This window comes from Oncorhynchus masou, chromosome 16 (genome assembly GCF_036934945.1).
Source record: "Oncorhynchus masou masou isolate Uvic2021 chromosome 16, UVic_Omas_1.1, whole genome shotgun sequence".
NCBI lineage: Eukaryota > Metazoa > Chordata > Actinopteri > Salmoniformes > Salmonidae > Oncorhynchus > Oncorhynchus masou.
The window spans coordinates 45,417,416-45,440,108 of NC_088227.1; the positions used below are offsets into that span (position 1 = coordinate 45,417,416).

General features: G+C 47.1%; 1 protein-coding gene across 1 annotated transcript in view; it reads left to right on the plus strand.

Moving 5' to 3' along the window:
* The first annotated feature begins 2,278 nt into the window (after nucleotides 1-2,278).
* The window catches only part of tbpl1 (TBP-like 1), a 28,089-nt gene continuing 7,674 nt past the window's right edge, over nucleotides 2,279-22,693 (plus strand). The window contains exons 1-6 of the mRNA XM_064991767.1: nucleotides 2,279-2,704; nucleotides 3,060-3,247; nucleotides 6,952-7,195; nucleotides 9,606-9,688; nucleotides 13,882-13,945; nucleotides 18,148-18,251. Of these exons, the coding sequence (XP_064847839.1) occupies nucleotides 7,061-7,195; nucleotides 9,606-9,688; nucleotides 13,882-13,945; nucleotides 18,148-18,251 (386 nt within the window). The 5' untranslated portion in view covers nucleotides 2,279-2,704; nucleotides 3,060-3,247; nucleotides 6,952-7,060. The remainder of the gene's footprint in view (nucleotides 2,705-3,059; nucleotides 3,248-6,951; nucleotides 7,196-9,605; nucleotides 9,689-13,881; nucleotides 13,946-18,147; nucleotides 18,252-22,693) is intronic.

Genomic DNA, 22,693 nt, shown 5'->3' on the forward strand with positions numbered 1-22,693 from the left:
CCTGGACAGAGTTTCTGATTTTTGCAATGTTACGAAGATGGAAAAAAGCTGTTCCTTGAAACAGTCTTGATATGTTCGTCAAAAGAGAGATCAGGGTCCAGAGTAACGCAGAGGTCCTTTACAGTTTTATTTGAGACGACTGTACAACCATCAAGATGAATTGTTAGATCCAACAGAAGATATCTTTGTTTATTGGGTCATAGAACTAGCATCTCTGAGTCGATGATGGCTCTGAAAGCCATTTGGACTGGGTCTGTAGACTTTTCCATGTGAATATTAAAGTCACCAAAACTTTTAATATTATCTGCCATGACTACAAGGTCCGATAGGAATTCAGGGAACTCAGTGAGGAACACTGTATATGGCCCAGGAGGACTGTAAACAGTAGCTATAAAAAAGTGATTGAGTAGGCTGCATAGATTTCACGACTAGAAGCTCAAAAGATGAAAACACAGTTATTTATTTTTTTGTACGTTGAAATTTGCTATCGAAAATGTTAGCAACAACTCCTTTGCGAGATGCACGGGGGATATGGTCACTAGTGTAAACAGGAGAAGAGGCCTCATTTAACACAGTAAATTCATCAGGCTTTAGCCATGTTTCAGTCAGGCCAATCACATCAAGATTATGATCAGTGATTAGTTCATTGACTATAACTGCCTTGGAAGTGAGGGATCTAACATTAAGTAGCCCTATTTTGAGATGTGAGGTACCACAATCTCTTTCAATACTGGCAGGAATGGAGGAGGTCTTAATTCCAGTGAGATTGCTGAGGCGAACACCACCATGTTTAGTTTTGCCCAACCTAGGTCGAGGCACAGACACGGTCTCAATGGGGATAGCTGAGCTAACTACACTGACTGTGCTACTAATGGTAGACTCCACTAAGCTGGCAGGCTGGCTAACAGCCTGTTGCCTGGCCTGCACCCGATCTCATTGTGTATCATTCTCCACATTTAGCCTCATGTCAGTTTCAGTGAGGACTTTTCACCACTAGAGGGAGTTACATAACTTCCCAGGCATAAAGCACTTCTCTTGTAATGCTCTCGTGCGCCCATAGTCGTTGCCAGTGCTTTGTCTCCATTATTTATTGATGTGTATCAATTATATAGTATTAATATGTTTTATGGGGAAAAAGGGTTTGAAATGTGGGGTGTCTCCATAATGACATATTAAATAGCCTACCTACATCTCAGCTCAAGTGACTCAGCTAATAGCTGTAGTGCTCTCATTTAGTGACATCTAGCGACAGCCAATAGCTACTTTCCTTACTGAGGAGTTGGCAACACTGGACTAGTGCTCTCAAAACGCACACCTTCCGCACCACTCACTCAGCAGCAGGTCACAGTGAAATATATATTTAATTGAAACGCCATGGCGGCCGCGGTGCAACTTAGAAACCCCCCAAAACATTTTCCACCGGACACATCTTTTTTCAAAGTTTCCCAATTGCAAAAAAAACTGCGACATTGGCAACACTGTGAGCGGAAACTCACGGTCTTGGAACTAAACCGGATACGAATTCTCTCATTGGTTGCTCTGATAAAAGTCAATTTGATCAAATGTCGATTTTTTTTTTGCGAATTTACGGTGTAGAGGCAGAGTTTATGATTGACAGAGATCGCTCCTCCTACCTGTGTGACCGTGCTCTCCTCAGTTGAAAAGCTCTGAAGAATTAAAGAGGCGCACTGTAACATGGAAACGCGTTCGCAGACTAGAAGACACATATCTCGAATGTGACACGAGCTTTCATATAAGCATTGCGACGTTGACATTCGGCGTGTGTTTTTATATATGCTATTTGTAATTCAACACAGTCCATTACTTGCACGACATTTTGATTATATACGATGTATCAATTCTATAATATTTTTTTTCCCATACTCTCTCCATTTTCATTATATACGATGTGTCAAATCTATATATTATATATATATATATATATATATATATATATATATATATATATATATATATATATATATATATATATATATATATATATATATATATATATATATATATATATATATATATATAATATTTTGTTTTCCATACTCTCTCCATTTTCATTATATACGATGTGTCAATTCTATAATTTTCTATTGTTATTGTTATTTTTGTTCATACTCTCTCCGGGTGGGACATCCAACAATTGGATTTAATTAACCATCATTGAAATATCAATTGAAGACATCTTTGTCCACAAGAGGGTGATATAACCACAGAGATTCTTATGTCGGAAAAACTGCAGCCCTGCCCCCTCCCTTTTTTAAACCAAACTCTAAACAGGAAGCAGTTAGCCAGAAGGTTATCGGCTGAACACAGAGGCGAGAGCAAATAACGTTACATTTCGCCCGTGATAATGGCGTTTGTTTTTTTATTTTGGTAACAGTTCAGTGACGTATATCTCCACTTAAGAAGAAAATACAGTGTTGGAGAATCCCATCAAACGAGCTAACTAATGTAAAATTAAAAAAATAATAATAAAAAGCAAGTTGCCCCTGAAGAGCTAACAACGTTAGCCATTTTCTTTGTTAATTGGCTGGCTAGCGAGCTGAAACGTGTACCGGGCTACATGTCAATTTCCTCTTTGTTTGCAAGCCTGTGTGTCTAACTAACTATTGATGTAACTAGGTAACAAGCGAACTAACGTTAACGACCAATGAGTTACGAGGTGATTGTGCAGGTCAGGCGTACACAGGTACGTTACTACGCAACGCCGGGTAGCAACTAAACTGACCTAGCTAAGCTACACTCAACTCCTATTCAATATCTTTAGACTTTTTATTTTTGTTGTTGTTGTTGATTTTTAATGATGCAGAAACCTGACAACCAACTTATTTTGTAATAATATAAAAGAGCGGTGTGTCTAGACGCCGTGGTAAGTTAGCCAGTGCTACTCTGGTGATGCTAGCTAGCTAGTTCACTTGACTTACTAATTAGCTTAACGTTATTCCCCCTTTTATCTTACTTAGATAATGTCTCTCTGTACCATTCTGATGTTAATGGTGAAACTTGAATGTAATGTTTTGAATGTAATGTTTTAATATTTGCAGTATATCGTTTTTTCTGACCGGGGTCGTATGAACATCCCTGGTCTGTGTGCTGCAAGGAGCAGCTGTTGAGGAGTTCCCGGATAAATCCTCATTATCATTGACGTCCATCTGTGGAACTAATTGTCTCTATTTTCTACTTGAGACGAGTCTGATAGAAGAACAAACAAGAACATCTACAGACAAACCTGGTATGTTATGGTACACGAAACAACGTCATAAAACAAAGCTGAAGTGGATAGTTAATATACATGGTCAGGTATACAGTACCAGTCAAATGTTTGGACACCTACTCGTTCCAGGGTTTTTATTTTATTTATTTTTTACTATTTTCTACATTGTAGAATAATAGTGAAGACATCAAAACTATGAAATAACACATATGGAATCATGTAGTAACCAAAAAAAAGTGTTAAATCACAATATATTTTATATTTGAGATTATTCAAAGAAGCCACCCTTTGCCTTGATGACCGCTTTGCCCACTCTTGGCATTCTCTCAACCAGCTCCACGAGGTAGTCACCAGGAATGCATTTCAATTAACAGGTGTGCCTGTGGAATTTCTTTCCTTCTCAATGCGTTCCAGCCAATCAGTTGTGTTGTGACAAGGTAGGGGTGGTTTACAGAAGATGGACCAATTTGGTAAAAGACCAAGTCGATTTTATGGCAAGAACAGCTCAAATAAGAAAAGAGAAACAACAGTCCATCACTACTTTAAGACATGGCCAGTCAATCCTGAACATGTATTTGGACATTTCTTCAAGTGCAGTGGCAAAAACCATCAAACACTGTGATGAAACTCTCTCATGAGGACCGCCACAGGACAGGAAGACCCAGAGTTACATCTGCTGCAGAGGATACGTTCATTAGAGTTAACTGGCTCTCATGAGGACCGCCACAGGACAGGAAGACCCAGAGTTACCTGACTCTCATGAGGACCACCACAGGACAGGAAGACCCAGAGTTACCTGACTCTCATGAGGACCACCACAGGACAGGAAGACCCAGAGTTACCTCTGCTGCAGAGGATACATTTATTAGAGTTAACTGTCTCTCATGAGGACCGCCACAGGAAAGGAAGACCCAGAGTTACCTCTGCTGCAGAGGATAAGTTCATTAGAGTTACCAGCCTCAGAAACTGCAGCCCAAATAAATGCTTCAGAGTTCAAGTAACAGACTCATCTCAACATCAACTGTTCAGAGGAGACTACGTGAATCAGGCCTTCGTGGTGGAATTGCTGCAAAGAAACCACTACTAAAGGACACCAATAAGAAGACCGAACTTGTTTGGGCCAAGAAACATGAGCAATGGACATTAGACCGGTGGAAATTTGTCCTTTGGTCCAAATTTGAGATGTTTGGTTACGCATGTGTGGTTCCCACCTTGAAGCATGGAGGAGGTGTGATGGTGTGCTTTGCTGTTGACACTATCAGTGATTTATTTAGAATTAAAGGTACACTTAACCAGCATGGCTACCACAGCATTCTGCAGTGATACACCATCCCATCTGGTTTGCACTTAGTGGGAATATCATTTGTTTTTCAACAGGACAATGACCCAAAACGCCTCCAGGCTGTGTACAGCTATTTTAACCAATAAGGAGAGTGATGGAGTGCTGCATCAGATGACCTGGCCTCCACAATCACCTGACCTCAAACCAATTGCGATGGTTTGGGATGAGATGGACCACAGAGTGAAGGAAAAGCAGCCAACAAGCATTCAGCATATGTGGGAACTCCTTCAAGACGGTTGGAAAAGCATTCCAGGCAAAGCTGGTTGAGAGAATGCCAAGTGTGCAAAGCTGTCAAGGCAAAGGGTGGCTACTTTGTAGAATATAGAATATATTTAGATGGAACACTTTTTTTTGGTTACTACACGATTCCATATCTGTTATTTCATTGTTTTGATGTCTTCACTATTATTCTACAATTTTAGAGAATTGTAAAAATAAAAAAAAAACATGTAATGAGAGGTATGTCCCAACTTTTGACCGAATCTGTACATTTTCTGTATCAATCGAGACTTTGGTCCATATACAGTTGAAGTCGGAAGTTTACATACACTTAGGTTGGAGTCATTAAAACTCGTTTTTCAACCACTCCACAAATTTCTTGTTAACCAACTAGATTTGGCAAGTCGGTTAGGGCATCTACTTTGTGCATGACACAATTTTTCCAACAATTGTTTACAGACAGATTATTTCACTTATAATTCACCATCACAATTCCAGTGGGTCAGAAGTTTACATACACTAAGTTCACTGTGCCTTTAAACAGCTTGGAAAATTCCAGAAAATGATGTCATGTCTTTAGAAGCTTCTGATAGGCTCATTGACATAATTTTAGTCAATAGGTGTACTTGTGGATGTATTTCAAGGCCTACCTTCAATCTCAGTGCCTCTTTGCTTGACATCATGGGAAAATCAAAAGAAATCAGCCAAGAAAAAAATTGTAGTCTTTCACAAGTCTGATTCATCCTTGGGAGGAATTTCTAAATGTTTGAACGTACCACGATCATCTGTACAAACAATAAGACATATAAACACCATGGGACCATGAGGCCGTCATACCGCTCAGGAAGGAGACGCGTTCTGTCTCCTCGAGGTGAACTTACTTTGGTGAGAAACAATCCCAAAAGAACAGCAAAGGACCTTTTTAAAAAATAATTCACCTTTATTTAACCAGGTAAGCTAGTTGAGAACAAGTTCTCATTTACAACTGCGACCTGGCCAAAAGTATCTATATCCACAGTAAAAACTAGTCCTATATCGACATAACCTGAAAGGCAGCTCAGCAAGGAAGAAGCCACTGCTCCAAAACCGCCATAAAAAAGCCAGACTACGATTTGCAACTGCACATGGGGACAAATATTGTACTTTTTGGAGAAATATCCTCTGGTCTGATGAAATCAAAATAGAACTGTTTGGCCAAAATGACCATCTTTATTTTTGGAGCATAAAGGGGGAGGCTAGCATGCCGAAGAACATCATCCCAACCGTGAAGCACGGGGGTGGCAGCATCATGTTGTGGGGGTGCTTTGCTGCAGGAGGGACTGGTGCACTTCACAAAGTAGATAGCATCATGAGGGAAGAAAATGATGTGGATATATTGAAGCAACATCTCAAGACATCAGTTAAAGCTTGGTCTCAAATGGGTCTTCCAAATGGACAATGACCCCAAGCATACTTCCAATGTTGTGGCAAAATGGCTCAAGGACAACAAAGTCAAGGTATTGGAGTGGCCATCACAAAGCCCTGACCTCAATCCTATGGAACATTTGTGGGTAGAACTGAAAAAATGTGTGTGAGCAAGGAGGCCTACAAATATACCAGCTTTGTCAGGAGGAATGGGCTAAAATTCACCCAGCTTATTGTGGGAAGCTTGTGGAAGGCGACCTGAAACGTTTGACCCAAGTGAAACACTTTAAAGGCAATGCTACACTCAATTAGTATTTGGTATGTAAACTTCTGACCCACTGGGAATGTGATGACAGAAATAAAACCTGAAATAAATCATTCTCTACTATTATTCTGATTTTTCACATTTCTTAAAATAAAGTGGTGATCCTAACTGACCTAAAACAGGGGATTTTTACTAGGATTAAATGTCAGGAATTGTGAAACTGAGTTTAAATGTGTTTGGCTCAGGTGTATTTAAACTAATGACTTCAACTGTACATGTATCAAGCCTTTCAGTGTCGAAGGGCTGATCTGGGATCAGTTCCCCTCTCCATGTAATCTGATACGTTGTGATATAAAATGTAAAACTGATCTGAGACCAGCACTCCTACTCTGAGATGCTGCGATATCGAATGGCTATTGGTGAAGGTTTCATTCATCTAGCTAGCGGAATGAGATATCTAATACTAGGGATGTCTGTCTCTGTGATTTCTAGTGTTCGTATCCAGGCGATTGTCATGCACCTGTAATCCACTTCCTGTCAGCCAGACAGCCGGGCCCAGCCACCCAGACCCAGCCACAGCGCTCCGGTCCAGTGGGTCCCCATGGAGCCCAGTAATGATGTAGCGTTGGATATCATTATCACCAATGTGGTGGCTGTATTCAGGACACGCTGCCACCTCAACCTGCGCACCATCGCTCTGGAGGGGGTCAACGTAATCTATAAACCTGAATATGGGGTAAGGACAGACGCACAATGGGTGGACTGGCGGCCATTTTGAGTGTACACATTACCTGTATTATTTTTCTAAGCTCTTAAGACTACAGGATTCTAATATCCCATAACTCTTTTCAGCAATGGAACCAGCTTTGCTTGTTAGCAACGGCGCTAGCACTTGTCATGAATTAGTTTATTTTCAAAACTCTCTCGCATGGAATTATTAGTGTCTGAACCTGTATTTTTTTTAAACATAGTTTAGGAGGAAAGCGGGAAGTAAAATCAGAAAGTGTACCTACCCCTCAATCTTTTCCTGTAATTTGTCGAATCAACTCAACTGACTTTACAATACCTGCAATCGATTGCATGAGCCACATCAGTGAGCATCATTTGAGTGAAAATTCTACGTTACCGTGGAAATTATTGCATCACAATACCAGCCAGCCATTGTGAGTTTACCAGTCAAATTGCCAGGGTTATAGGTTCCAAGCCTGTTCTATGTCTATGGTGAGGACACCACCTGTGACCTGTGATGTTGTTTCACCTTTCAACTCAGTTGGCCAGAGAATTGGCTTTTCCGGAATTCCTCTCAACGTTTTTTTTTTTGTGATCTCAAGGAAACCCGGGGCGTTTTGCTTTGAGGAAACCCGGTGCGTTTTGCTTTGAGGAAACCCGGTGCGTTTTGCTTTGAGGAAACCCGGTGCGTTTTGCTTTGAGGAAACCCGGTGCGTTTTGCTTTGAGGAAACCCGGGGCGTTTTGCTTTGAGGGAACCCGGGGCGTTTTGCTTTGAGGGAACCCGGTGCGTTTTGCTTTGAGGGAACCCGGTGCGTTTTGCTTTGAGGGAACCCGGTGCGTTTTGCTTTGAGGGAACCCGGTGCGTTTTGCTTTGAGGGAACCCGGTGCGTTTTGCTTTGAGGGAACCCGGTGCGTTTTGCTACGAGGGAACCCGTTGCGTTTGAGGGAACCCGTTGCGTTTGAGGGAACCCGTTGCGTTTGAGGGAACCCGTTGCGTTTGAGGGAACCCGTTGCGTTTGAGGGAACCCGGGGCGTTTTGCTTTGAGGGAACCCGGGGCGTTTTGCTTTGAGGGAACCCGGGGCGTTTTGCTTTGAGGGAACCCGGGGCGTTTTGCTTTGAGGGAACCCGGGCGTTTTGCTTTGAGGGAACCCGGAGCGTTTTGCTTTGAGGGAACCCGGAGCGTTTTGCTTTGAGGGAACCCGGAGCGTTTTGCTTTGAGGGAACCCGGAGCGTTTTGCTTTGAGGGAACCCGGTGCGTTTTGCTACGAGGGAACCCGGTGCGTTTGAGGGAACCCGGTGCGTTTTGCTTTGAGGGAACCCGGAGCGTTTTGCTTTGAGGGAACCCGGGGCGTTTTGCTTTGAGGGAACCCGGAGCGTTTTGCTTTGAGGGAACCCGGTGCGTTTTGCTTTGAGGAAACCCGGGGCGTTTTGCTTTGAGGGAACCCGGGGCGTTTTGCTTTGAGGGAACCCGGGGCGTTTTGCTTTGAGGGAACCCGGGGCGTTTTGCTTTGAGGGAACCCGGTGCGTTTTGCTTTGAGGGAACCCGGTGCGTTTTGCTTTGAGGGAACCCGGTGCGTTTTGCTTTGAGGGAACCCGGTGCGTTTTGCTACGAGGGAACCCGGTGCGTTTTGCTACGAGGGAACCCGTTGCGTTTGAGGGAACCCGTTGCGTTTGAGGGAACCCGTTGCGTTTGAGGGAACCCGTTGCGTTTGAGGGAACCCGGGCGTTTTGCTTTGAGGGAACCCGGGCGTTTTGCTTTGAGGGAACCCGGGGCGTTTTGCTTTGAGGGAACCCGGGGCGTTTTGCTTTGAGGGAACCCGGAGCGTTTTGCTTTGAGGGAACCCGGAGCGTTTTGCTTTGAGGGAACCCGGAGCGTTTTGCTTTGAGGGAACCCGGAGCGTTTTGCTTTGAGGGAACCCGGTGCGTTTTGCTACGAGGGAACCCGGTGCGTTTGAGGGAACCCGGTGCGTTTTGCTTTGAGGGAACCCGGGGCGTTTTGCTTTGAGGGAACCCGGGGCGTTTTGCTTTGAGGGAACCCGGAGCGTTTTGCTTTGAGGGAACCCGGTGCGTTTTGCTACGAGGGAACCCGGTGCGTTTGAGGGAACCCGGTGCGTTTTGCTTTGAGGGAACCCGGGGCGTTTTGCTTTGAGGGAACCCGGGGCGTTTTGCTTTGAGGGAACCCGGTGCGTTTGAGGGAACCCGGTGCCCTTATCTTAATTGATCTACATGCTGTGTTACACTGCTTTAGTTCTATGCATTTCTGTGCAGATGAGTTTTTGGACCGGGCCGTATACAACTCTCCGTGGTTCTGTTTGCGTAGAGTATGTAGAGTCCTTTAGGTGCTCTGTGACTAGTAACTATGTGAGGACAGTGTGTATTGTATAGTCCTATCCTGTGTGTGTGTGTAACTTCTAGAAAGTCCTGATGAAACTCCGCAAACCCAGGATCACCGCTTCCATCTGGTCTTCAGGGAAAATCATCTGTACTGGCGCAACCAGGTACACACAACACAACGCACGCACACCACACACACCACACACACCACACGCACCTCAACGCACGCACACCACACACACCTCAACGCACGCACCTCAACGCACGCACGCACCTCAACGCACGCACGCACCGCACGCACCTCAACGCACACACGCACCTCAACGCACGCACGCACCTCAACGCACGCACGCACCTCAACGCACGCACGCACCTCAACGCACGCACGCACCTCAACGCACGCACCTCAACGCACGCACCTCAACGCACGCACCTCAACGCTCGCACGCACCTCAACGCTCGCACGCACCTCAACGCACCGCACGCACCTCACCGCACGCACGCACCTCACCGCACGCACGCACCTCAACGCTCGCACGCACCTCAACGCTCGCACGCACCTCAACGCTCGCACGCACCTCAACGCACCGCACGCACCTCAACGCACCGCACGCACCTCAACGCACCGCACGCACCTCAACGCACGCACCTCAACGCACCGCACGCACCTCAACGCTCGCACGCACCTCAACGCTCGCACGCACCTCAACGCACCGCACGCACCTCAACGCACGCACCTCAACGCACGCACCGCACGCACCTCAACGCTCGCACGCACCTCAACGCACGCACCTCACCGCACGCACCTCAACGCACCGCACGCACCTCAACGCTCGCACGCACCTCAACGCTCGCACGCACCTCAACGCACCGCACGCACCTCAACGCACGCACCTCAACGCACGCACCGCACGCACCTCAACGCTCGCACGCACCTCAACGCACGCACGCACCTCAATACATACACACACACCTCAATACACACACACACCTCAATACACACACACACCTCAATACACACACACACCTCAATACACCACACACACACACACACACCTCAATACCACACACACCTCAATACACCACACACCACACACACCTCAATACAACACACACCACACACACACCTCAATACACACACACCACACACACACCCCAATACACACACACACACCTCAATACACACACACACACACACACCTCAATACACACACACACACCTCAATATACACACACACACACACACACCTCAATACACACACACCCACACACCTCAATACACACACACCCACACACCTCAATACACACACACACACACACACACCTCAATACACACCACACATACACCTCAATACACACCACACACACACACCTCAATACACACACACCTCATTACACACACACCACACACACCTCAATACACACACACCACACACACCTCAATACACACACACCTCAATACACACACACCACACACACCTCAATACACACACACCACACACACCTCAATACACACACACCACACACACCTCAATACACACACACCACACACACCTCAATACACACACACCACACACACCTCAATACACACACACCACACACACCTCAATACACACACACCACACACACCTCAATACACACACACCACACACACCTCAATACACACACACCACACACACCTCAATACACACACACCACACACACCTCAATACACACACACCACACACACCTCAATACACACACACCACACACACCTCAATACACACACACACCTCAATACACACACACACACCTCAATACACACACACACACACCTCAATACACACACACACACACCTCAATACACACACACACACCTCAATACACACACACACATACCTCAATACACACACACCCACACACACACACACACACACACCTCAATATACACACACACACACACCTCAATACACACACACCCACACACCTCAATACACACCACACACACACCTCAATACACACCACACACACACCTCAATACACACCACACACACACCTCAATACACACCACACACACACCTCAATACACACCACACACACACCTCAATACACACACACCACACACACCTCAATACACACACACCACACACACCTCAATACACACACACCACACACACCTCAATACACACACACCACACACACCTCAATACACACACACCACACACACCTCAATACACACACACCACACACACACACCTCAATACACACACACCACACACACACACCTCAATACACACACACCACACACACACACCTCAATACACACACACACACCTCAATACACACACACACACCTCAATACACACACACCACACACACCACACACACCTCAATACACACACACCACACACACCTCAATACACACACACCACACACACCTCAATACACACACACCACACACACCTCAATACACACACACCACACACACCTCAATACACACACACCACACACACCTCAATACACACACACCACACACACCTCAATACACACACACCACACACACCTCAATACACACACACCTCAATACACACACACACCTCAATACACACACACACCACACACACCTCAATACACACACACACCTCAATACACACACACACACCTCAATACACACACACACACACCTCAATACACACACACACACACCTCAATACACACACACACACCTCAATACACACACACACATACCTCAATACACACACCCACACACACACACACACACACCCACACACCTCAATACACACCACACACACACCTCAATACACACCACACACACACCTCAATACACACCACACACACACCTCAATACACACCACACACACACCTCAATACACACCACACACACACCTCAATACACACACACCACACACACCTCAATACACACACACCACACACACCTCAATACACACACACCACACACACCTCAATACACACACACCACACACACCTCAATACACACACACCACACACACCTCAATACACACACACCACACACACACACCTCAATACACACACACCACACACACACACCTCAATACACACACACCACACACACACACCTCAATACACACACACACACCTCAATACACACACACACACCTCAATACACACACACACACACACACCACACACACCTCAATACACACACACCACACACACCTCAATACACACACACCACACACACCTCAATACACACACACCACACACACCTCAATACACACACACCACACACACCTCAATACACACACACCACACACACCTCAATACACACACACCACACACACCTCAATACACACACACCTCAATACACACACACACCTCAATACACACACACACCTCAATACACACACACACACCTCAATACACACACACACACACCTCAATACACACACACACACCTCAATACACACACACACCTCAATACACACACACACACACACACACCTCAATACACACACACACACACCTCAATACACACACACACACACACCTCAATACACACACACACCTCAATACACACACACACACACACACACACACACACCTCAATACACACCACACACACACCTCAATACACACACACACACACACCTCAATACACACACACACACACACCTCAATACACACACACCACACACACCTCAATACACACACACCACACACCTCAATACACACACACCACACACACCTCAATACACACACACCACACACACCTCAATACACACACACCACACACACCTCATTACACACACACCTCATTACACACACACCACACACACCTCAATACACACACCACACACACCTCAATACACACACCACACACACCTCAATACACACACACCACACACACCTCAATACACACACACCTCAATACACCACACACACCTCAATACAGACACACCTCAATACACCACACACACACACACACACACACACACACCTCAATACACCACACACACACCACACACACACACCTCAATACACACACACACCACACACACCTCAATACACACACACACCACACACACCTCAATACACACACACCACACAAACACCTCAATACACACACACACCACACACACCTCAATACACACACACACCACACAAACACCTCAATACACACACACACCACACAAACACCTCAATACACACACACACCACACACACCTCAATACACACACACACCACACACACCTCAATACACACACACACCTCAATACACACACACACCACACACACCTCAATACACACACACACCACACACACCTCAATACACACACACACTGATCTGTGTCACTGTGTCTCTCTGTCTCCCCAGCGAGGATGAGGCTAAGCAGGGAGCCCGGAGGTTAGCCCGCACCCTGCAAAAACTGGGCTTCAAGGTACGAGAACTAACCTGTACATGACCCGTGTGGTTGTTGGTAGGACGTGGTACTAACCTGTACATGACCCGTGTGGTTGTTGGTAGAGCGTGGTACTAACCTGTACATGACCCGTGGGGTTCAGTTGGTAGAGCGTGGTACTAACCTGTTCATGACCCGTGGGGTTCAGTTGGTAGAGCGTGGTACTAACCTGTTCATGACCCGTGGGGTTCAGTTGGTAGAGCGTGGTACTAACCTGTTCATGACCCGTGTGGTTGTTGGCAGAGCGTGGTACTAAACTGTACATGACCTGTGTCGTTGTTGGTAGAGCGTGGTACTAACCTGTTCATGACCCGTGGGGTTGTTGGTAGAGCGTGGTACTAACCTGTACATGACCCGTGTGGTTCAGTTGGTAGAGCGTGGTACTAACCTGTTCATGACCTGTGTGGTTGTTGGTAGAGCGTGGTACTAACCTGTATATGACCTGTGTAGTTGTTGGTAGACCGTGGTACTAACCTGTTCATGACCCATGGGGTTCAGTTGGTAGAGCGTGGTACTAACCTGTACATGACCCGTGGAGTTGTTGGTAGAGCGTGGTACTAACCTGTTCATGACCCGTGGAGTTGTTGGTAGAGCGTGGTACTAACCTGTTCATGACCCGTGTGGTTGTTGGTAGAGCGTGGTACTAACCTGTACATGACCCGTGTAGTTGTTGGTAGAGCGTGGTACTAACCTGTTCATGACCCATGGGGTTCAGTTGGTAGAGCTTGGGACTAACCTGTTCATGACCCGTTGGGTTCAGTTGGTAGAGCGTGGTACTAACCTGTTCATGACCCGTGGGGTTCAGTTGGTAGAGCTTGGTACGAACCTGTTCATGACCCGTGGGGTTCAGTTGGTAGAGCTTGGTACTAACCTGTACATGACCCGTGGGGTTCAGTTGGTAGAGCTTGGTACTAACCTGTACATGACCCGTGGGGTTCAGTTGGTAGAGCGTGGTACTAACCTGTTCATGGCCCGTGTAGTTGTTGGTAGAGCGTGGTACTAACCTGTTCATGACCCGTGTGGTTGTTGGTAGAGCGTGGTACTAACCTGTACATGACCCGTGTAGTTGTTGGTAGAGCGTGGTACTAACCTGTTCATGACCCGTGGTGTTCAGTTGGTAGAGCGTGGTACTAACCTGTACATGACCCGTGTAGTTGTATGTAGAGCCTGGTACTAACCTGTTCATGACCCGTGGGGTTCAGTTGGTAGAGCGTGGTACTAACCTGTACATGACCCGTGTAGTTGTTGGTAGAGCGTGGTACTAACCTGTTCATGACCCGTGTGGTTGTTGGTAGAGCGTGGTACTAACCTGTACATGACCCGTGTAGTTGTTGGTAGAGCGTGGTACTAACCTGTTCATGACCCGTGGTGTTCAGTTGGTAGAGCGTGGTACTAACCTGTACATGACCCGTGTAGTTGTATGTAGAGCCTGGTACTAACCTGTTCATGACCCGTGGGGTTCAGTTGGTAGAGCGTGGTACTAACCTGTTCATGACCCGTGTGGTTGTTGGTAGAGCGTGGTACTAACCTGTACATGACCCGTGTAGTTGTTGGTAGAGCGTGGTACTAACCTGTTCATGACCCGTGTGGTTGTTGGTAGAGCGTGGTACTAACCTGTTCATGACCGTGTGGTTGTTGGTAGAGCGTGGTACTAACCTGTACATGACCCTTGTAGTTGTTGGTAGAGCGTGGTACTAACCTGTTCATGACCAGTGGGGTTCAGTTGGTAGAGCTTGGTACTAACCTGTTCATGACCCGTGGGGTTGTTGTTAGAGCGTGGTACTAACCTGTTCATGATCCGTGGGGTTCAGTTGTTAGAGCGTGGTACTAACCTGTTCATGACCCGTGGGGTTGTTGTTAGAGCGTGGTACTAACCTGTTCATGACCCGTGGGGTTCAGTTGTTAGAGCGTGGTACTAACCTGTTCATGACCCGTGGGGTTCAGTTGGTAGAGCGTGGTACGAACCTGTTCATGACCCGTGTGGTTGTTGGCAGAGCGTGGTACTAACCTGTACATGACCCGTGTAGTTGTTGGTAGAGCGTGCTACTAACCTGTTCATGACCAGTGGGGTTCAGTTGGTAGAGCGTGGGACTAACCTGTTCATAACCCATGGGGTTCAGTTGGTAGAGCGTGGGACTAACCTGTTCATGACCCGTGGGGTTCAGTTGGTAGAGCGTGGTACTAACCTGTTCATGACCCGTGGGGTTCAGTTGGTAGAGCGTGGTACTAACCTGTTCATGACCCGTGGGGTTCAGTTGGTAGAGCGTGGTACTAACCTGTTCATGACCCGTGGGGTTCAGTTTGTAGAGCGTGGTACTAACCTGTTCATGACCCGTAGGGTTCAGTTGGTAGAGCGTGGTACTAACCTGTTCATGACCCGTGGGGTTCAGTTGGTAGATCGTGGTACTAACCTGTTCATGAACCTTGGGGTTCAGTTTGTAGAGCGTGGTACTAACCTGTTCATGACCCGTGGGGTTCAGTTGGTAGAGCTTGGTACTAACCTGTTCATGACCCGTGGGGTTCAGTTGGTAGATCGTGGTACTAACCTGTTCATGACCCGTGGGGTTCAGTTGGTAGAGCGTGGTACTAACCTGTTCATGACCCGTGGGGTTCAGTTGGTAGAGCGTGGTACTAACCCGTTCATGACCCGTGGGGTTCAGTTGGTAGAGCTTGGTACTAACCTGTTCATGACCCGTGGGGTTCAGTTGGTAGATCGTGGTACTAACCTGTTCATGACCCGTGGGGTTCAGTTTGTAGAGCTTGGTACTAACCTGTTCATGACCCGTGGGGTTCAGTTGGTAGAGCTTGGTACTAACCTGTTCATGACCCGTGGGGTTCAGTTGGTAGAGCTTGGTACTAACCTGTTCATGACCCGTGGGGTTCAGTTGGTAGATCGTGGTACTAACCTGTTCATGACCCGTGGGGTTCAGTTGGTAGATCGTGGTACTAACCTGTTCATGAACCTTGGGGTTCAGTTTGTAAAGCGTGGTACTAACCTGTTCATGACCCGTGGGGTTCAGTTGGTAGAGCTTGGTACTAACCTGTTCATGACCCGTGGGGTTCAGTTGGTAGATCGTGGTACTAACCTGTTCATGACCCGTGGGGTTCAGTTGGTAGAGCGTGGTACTAACCTGTTCATGACCCGTGGGGTTCAGTTGGTAGAGCTTGGTACTAACCTGTTCATGACCCGTGGGGTTCAGTTGGTAGATCGTGGTACTAACCTGTTCATGACCCGTGGGGTTCAGTTGGTAGATCGTGGTACTAACCTGTTCATGACCCGTGGGGTTCAGTTGGTAGAGCGTGGTACTAACCTGTTCATGACCCGTGGGGTTCAGTTGGTAGAGCTTGGTACTAACCTGTTCATGACCCGTGGGGTTCAGTTGGTAGATCGTGGTACTAACCTGTTCATGACCCGTGGGGTTCAGTTGGTAGATCGTGGTACTAACCTGTTCATGAACCTTGGGGTTCAGTTTGTAGAGCGTGGTACTAACCTGTTCATGACCCGTGGGGTTCAGTTGGTAGAGCTTGGTACTAACCTGTTCATGACCCGTGGGGTTCAGTTGGTAGATCGTGGTACTAACCTGTTCATGACCCGTGGGGTTCAGTTGGTAGAGCGTGGTACTAACCTGTTCATGACCCGTGGGGTTCAGTTGGTAGAGCTTGGTACTAACCTGTTCATGACCCGTGGGGTTCAGTTGGTAGATCGTGGTACTAACCTGTTCATGACCCGTGGGGTTCAGTTTGTAGAGCGTGGTACTAACCTGTTCATGACCCGTGGGGTTCAGTTTGTAGAGCGTGGTACTAACCTGTTCATGACCCGTGGGGTTCAGTTTGTAGAGCTTGGTACTAACCTGTTCATGACCCGTAGGGTTCAGTTGGTAGAGCGTGCTACATACAATGCCAGGGTTGTGGGTTTAATTCCCACGGGGGACCGTTACGGGGGCAGATAAATGACTCAAATGTAAACTATCTAAATCACAAAACATCATTAAAATGACAGGAATCGATTCCTTACGAAAAGTGTTGATTCCCTAAGAAATTGTAAATCGAGCCCTAACTACAGCACACCACAAACTATCGTGTGTGTGTGTGTGTGTGTGTGTGTGTGTGTGTGTGTGTGTGTGTGTGTGTGTGTGTGTGTGTGTGTGTGTGTGTGTGTGTGTGTGTGTGTGTGTGTGTAGGTGAGGTTCTCAGAGTTCAAGGTGGTGAATGTCCTGGCAGTGTGCTCCATGCCCTTCGCCATCCGACTCATCGACTTCACCAAGAACAACCGGCCCATCGCCAGGTAAAACAGACTACGTAGTCACCCCAGCAATGGATAAAACACACACACACACACACACACACAGTCACCGCACCAACCATTGCCAAACGTTTCCACAGATCTCAACACAGCAGTGTGTGACCGTGTAGATGAGGCCTTTCTATAGTAAAGGGTGTCCCAGCCAGAACAACCCATAGGGCAAGAGTCCATCTCCTGTTTCTGTAGTGAGACAGCTTGATGTACCAGGACACCCCCTGGACAGGACACTAGTCTATTTCCTGTTTCTGTAGTGAGACAGCTTGATGTACAGGACACCCCCTGGACAGGACACTAGTCTATCTCCTGTTTCTGTAGAGGGACAGCTTGATGTACCAGGACACCCCCTGGACAGGACTCTAGTCTATCTCCTGTTTCTGTAGTGAGACAGCTTGATGTACCAGGACACCCCCTGGACAGGACACTAGTCTATCTCCTGTTTCTGTAGTGAGACAGCTTGATGTACCAGGACACCCCCTGGACAGGACACTAGTCTATCTCCTGTTTCTGTAGGGAGACAGCTTGATGTACCAGGACACCCCCTGGACAGGACACTAGTCTATCTCCTGTTTCTGATGTACCAGGACACCCCCTGGACAGGACACTAGTCTATCTCCTGTTTCTGATGTACCAGGACACCCCCTGGACAGGACACTAGTCTATCTCCTGTTTCTGTGGTGTGAGACAGCTTGATGTACCAGGACACCCCCTGGCAGGACACTAGTCTATCTCCTGTTTCTGTAGTGTGAGACAGCTTGATGTACCAGGACACCCCCTGGACAGGACACTAGTCTATCTCCTGTTTCTGTAGTGTGAGACAGCTTGATGTACCAGGACACTAGTCTATCTCCTGTTTCTGTAGTGAGACAGCTTGATGTACCAGGACACCCCCTGGACAGGACACTAGTCTATCTCCTGTTTCTGTAGTGAGACAGCTTGATGTACAGGACACCCCTTGGACAGGACACTAGTCTATCTCCTGTTTCTGTAGTGAGACAGCTTGATGTACCAGGACACCCCCTGGCAGGACACTAGTCTATCTCCTGTTACTGTAGTGAGACAGCTTGATGTACCAGGACACTAGTCTATCTCCTGTTACTGTAGTGAGACAGCTTGATGTACAGGACACCCCCTGGACAGGACACTAGTCTATCTCCTGTTTCTGTAGTGAGACAGCTTGATGTACCAGGACACCCCCTGGACAGGACACTAGTCTATCTCCTGTTTCTGTAGGGAGACAGCTTGATGTACAGGACACCCCCTGGACAGGACACTAGTCTATCTCCTGTTTCTGTAGTTAGACGGCTTGATGTACCAGGACACCCCCTGGACAGGACACTAGTCTATCTCCTGTTTCTGTGGTGTGAGACAGCTTGATGTACCAGGACACCCCCTGGCAGGACACTAGTCTATCTCCTGTTACTGTAGTGAGACAGCTTGATGTACCAGGACACCCCTTGGACAGGACACTAGTCTATCTCCTGTTTCTGTAGTGTGAGACAGCTTAATGTACCAGGACACCCCTTGGACAGGACACTAGTCTGTCTCCTGTTTCTGTAGTGAGACAGCTTGATGTACAGGACACCCCCTGGACAGGACACTAGTCTATCTCCTGTTTCTGTAGTGAGAGGCAGCTTGATGTACCAGGACACCCCCTTGGACAGGACACTCGTTAAGAATCAATGCTATATCTTTAATTGAAATGCTCTTGGATTTTGGTACAATCTGACATTCACTGCTGTTCAAAGTTTTAGGGAAACTGGCCCATAGATTTTAAATTCTCAATGGGAATAGATGACGTGTCCTTACCGTGTCCTTACCGTGTCCTTACCAAACATTTCCACAGACGAGAAGTTCAGATGAGTTGAACTTTTGACGGGCCGACGGATGGCCCACCCCTGTGGATCAATTTCCAAAATATAAAATAAATACATTAAACATTGGACGGTGGGTGTTAACTCAGTCAGGGCCCAACTTAAGAGAGAAACTGCTGATTCACAACCACATTTAGATATTATATTATATAATTATTATGCACCTTTTGAATTCCGCTAATTGTTATGTCAAATCACTGACAATTAGCCCCTGTGCCCACTGGATGGAAACTGACTCACTCAATTAACCCCTGTGCACACATAAACTGGATGGAAACGTGGGTACTGACTCACTCAATTAACCCCTGTGCACACATAAACTGGATGGAAACGTGGGTACTGACTCACTCAATTAGCCCCTGTGCCCACATAAACTGGATGGAAACGTGGGTACTGACTCACTCAATTAGCCCCTGTGCCCACTGGATGGAAACGTGGGTACTGACTCACTCAATTAGCCCCTGTGCCCACTGGATGGAAACGTGGGTACTGACTCACTCAATTAGCCCCTGTGCCCACATAAACTGGATGGAAACGTGGGTACTGACTCACTCAATTAGCCCCTGTGCCCACTGGATGGAAATGTGGGTACTGACTCACTCAATTAGCCCCTGTGCCCACTGGATGGAAACGTGGGTACTGACTCACTCAATTAGCCCCTGTGCCCACTGGATGGAAATGTGGGTACTGACTCACTCAATTAGCCCCTGTGCCCACTGGATGGAAATGTGGGTACTGACTCACTCAATTAGCCCCTGTGCCCACTGGATGGAAACGTGGGTACTGACTCACTCAATTAGCCCCTGTGCCCACTGGATGGAAATGTGGGTACTGACTCACTCAATTAGCCCCTGTGCCCACTGGATGGAAATGTGGGTACTGACTCACTCAATTAGCCCCTGTGCCCACTGGATGGAAATGTGGGTACTGACTCACTCAATTAGCCCCTGTGCCCACTGGATGGAAATGTGGGTACTGACTCACTCAATTAGCCCCTGTGCCCACTGGATGGAAATGTGGGTACTGACTCACTCAATTAGCCCCTGTGCCCACTGGATGGAAATGTGGGTACTGACTCACTCAATTAGCCCCTGTGCCCACTGGATGGAAATGTGGGTACTGACTCACTCAATTAGCCCCTGTGCCCACTGGATGGAAATGTGGGTACTGACTCACTCAATTAGCCCCTGTGCCCACTGGATGGAAATGTGGGTACTGACTCACTCAATTAGCCCCTGTGCACACATAAACTGGATGGAAACGTGGGTACTGACTCACTCAATTAGCCCCTGTGCACACATAAACTGTGGATGGAAACGTGGGTACTGACTCACTCAATAAGACCATGTCAGCTAATATTGTTTCAGATTGGTAAGTTGGTCGAGCCAACTATCTAAACTTGTAGTAATCATGGTGTATTTACTGACCTAGGGGCCCCCATTCATTTTGTTAGTCGTGCTCACTCAGATATCCTATTCAAAACCGCAAACATTTCTCTCCACCCTATGACAAAATCAATAGAATTGCAGGAAATGACTTGTAAAATGTCAAATTGATCTCCGCGCCATGGCAAAATAAGAATTGCGCGGAATGCCTTTTATAAATTTCCTACATCTCCTCTCAGACCCATGGTACCTGCCTACAGAGCAGCAAGAGGAACTACCCCTTCCCTACCTTCAGGCTCTGGTCAAATCTCTCCATCCCGAGCACTCTCTCTGCCACCGCTGGTCTCTTGACCCTCCCACCCCTACAGGAAGGAAGTTCCCACTGGTCTCTTGACCCTCCCACCCCTACAGGAAGGAAGTTCCCGCTGGTCTCTTGACCCTCCCACCCCTACAGGAAGGAAGTTCCCACTGGTCTCTTGACCCTCCCACCCCTACAGGTGGGACGTTCCCGCTGGTCTCTTGACCCTCCCAACCCTACAGGAAGGAAGTTCCCAATCGTCTCCGTCCTGGCAACCCGATGATGGAAGCAGCTTCCCCCTGAAGCTCGGACAGCAGAGTCCCTTCCCGTCTTCTAAAAACCCGCCCTCTTCAAATAGTATCTTAAATAGTCCTACAGCAACCACGCCAAACCCCCCTTACTAGCTCTGATCTTGCTACTTTTTGTTGAGGTAAAAAATTAATTACTACGAATGTGTGATGTAATTGTCCCACCTGGCTTGTCTTAAGAGCTTCTGCTAAATGACTAAAATGTAAAATTTCATGGTAAAATGTGTAGACTTGCAGCAAACTTGCTTTAAAATTGCAACATTTTCTCTACATCCCATGGCAAAATGTGTAGACTTGCAGGACATGAATTAAAAAATGAAATAAAATAAAATGTCCCAGGGTCCTTAGCTCAGTGATGAGCTTTATTGTTGAACCGCTGAGCTGTAGTCAACGAACAGCATTCTCGCATAGGTGTTTGTTTTGTCCAGGTGGGAAAGGGCAGTGTGGAGTGAAATAGAGACCGCATCATCTGTTGGGGAGGTATGCAAATTGAAGTGGGTCTAGGGTCTCTGGGATAATGGTGTTGATGTGAGCCAATTACTGGCCTTTCAAAGCACTTCAT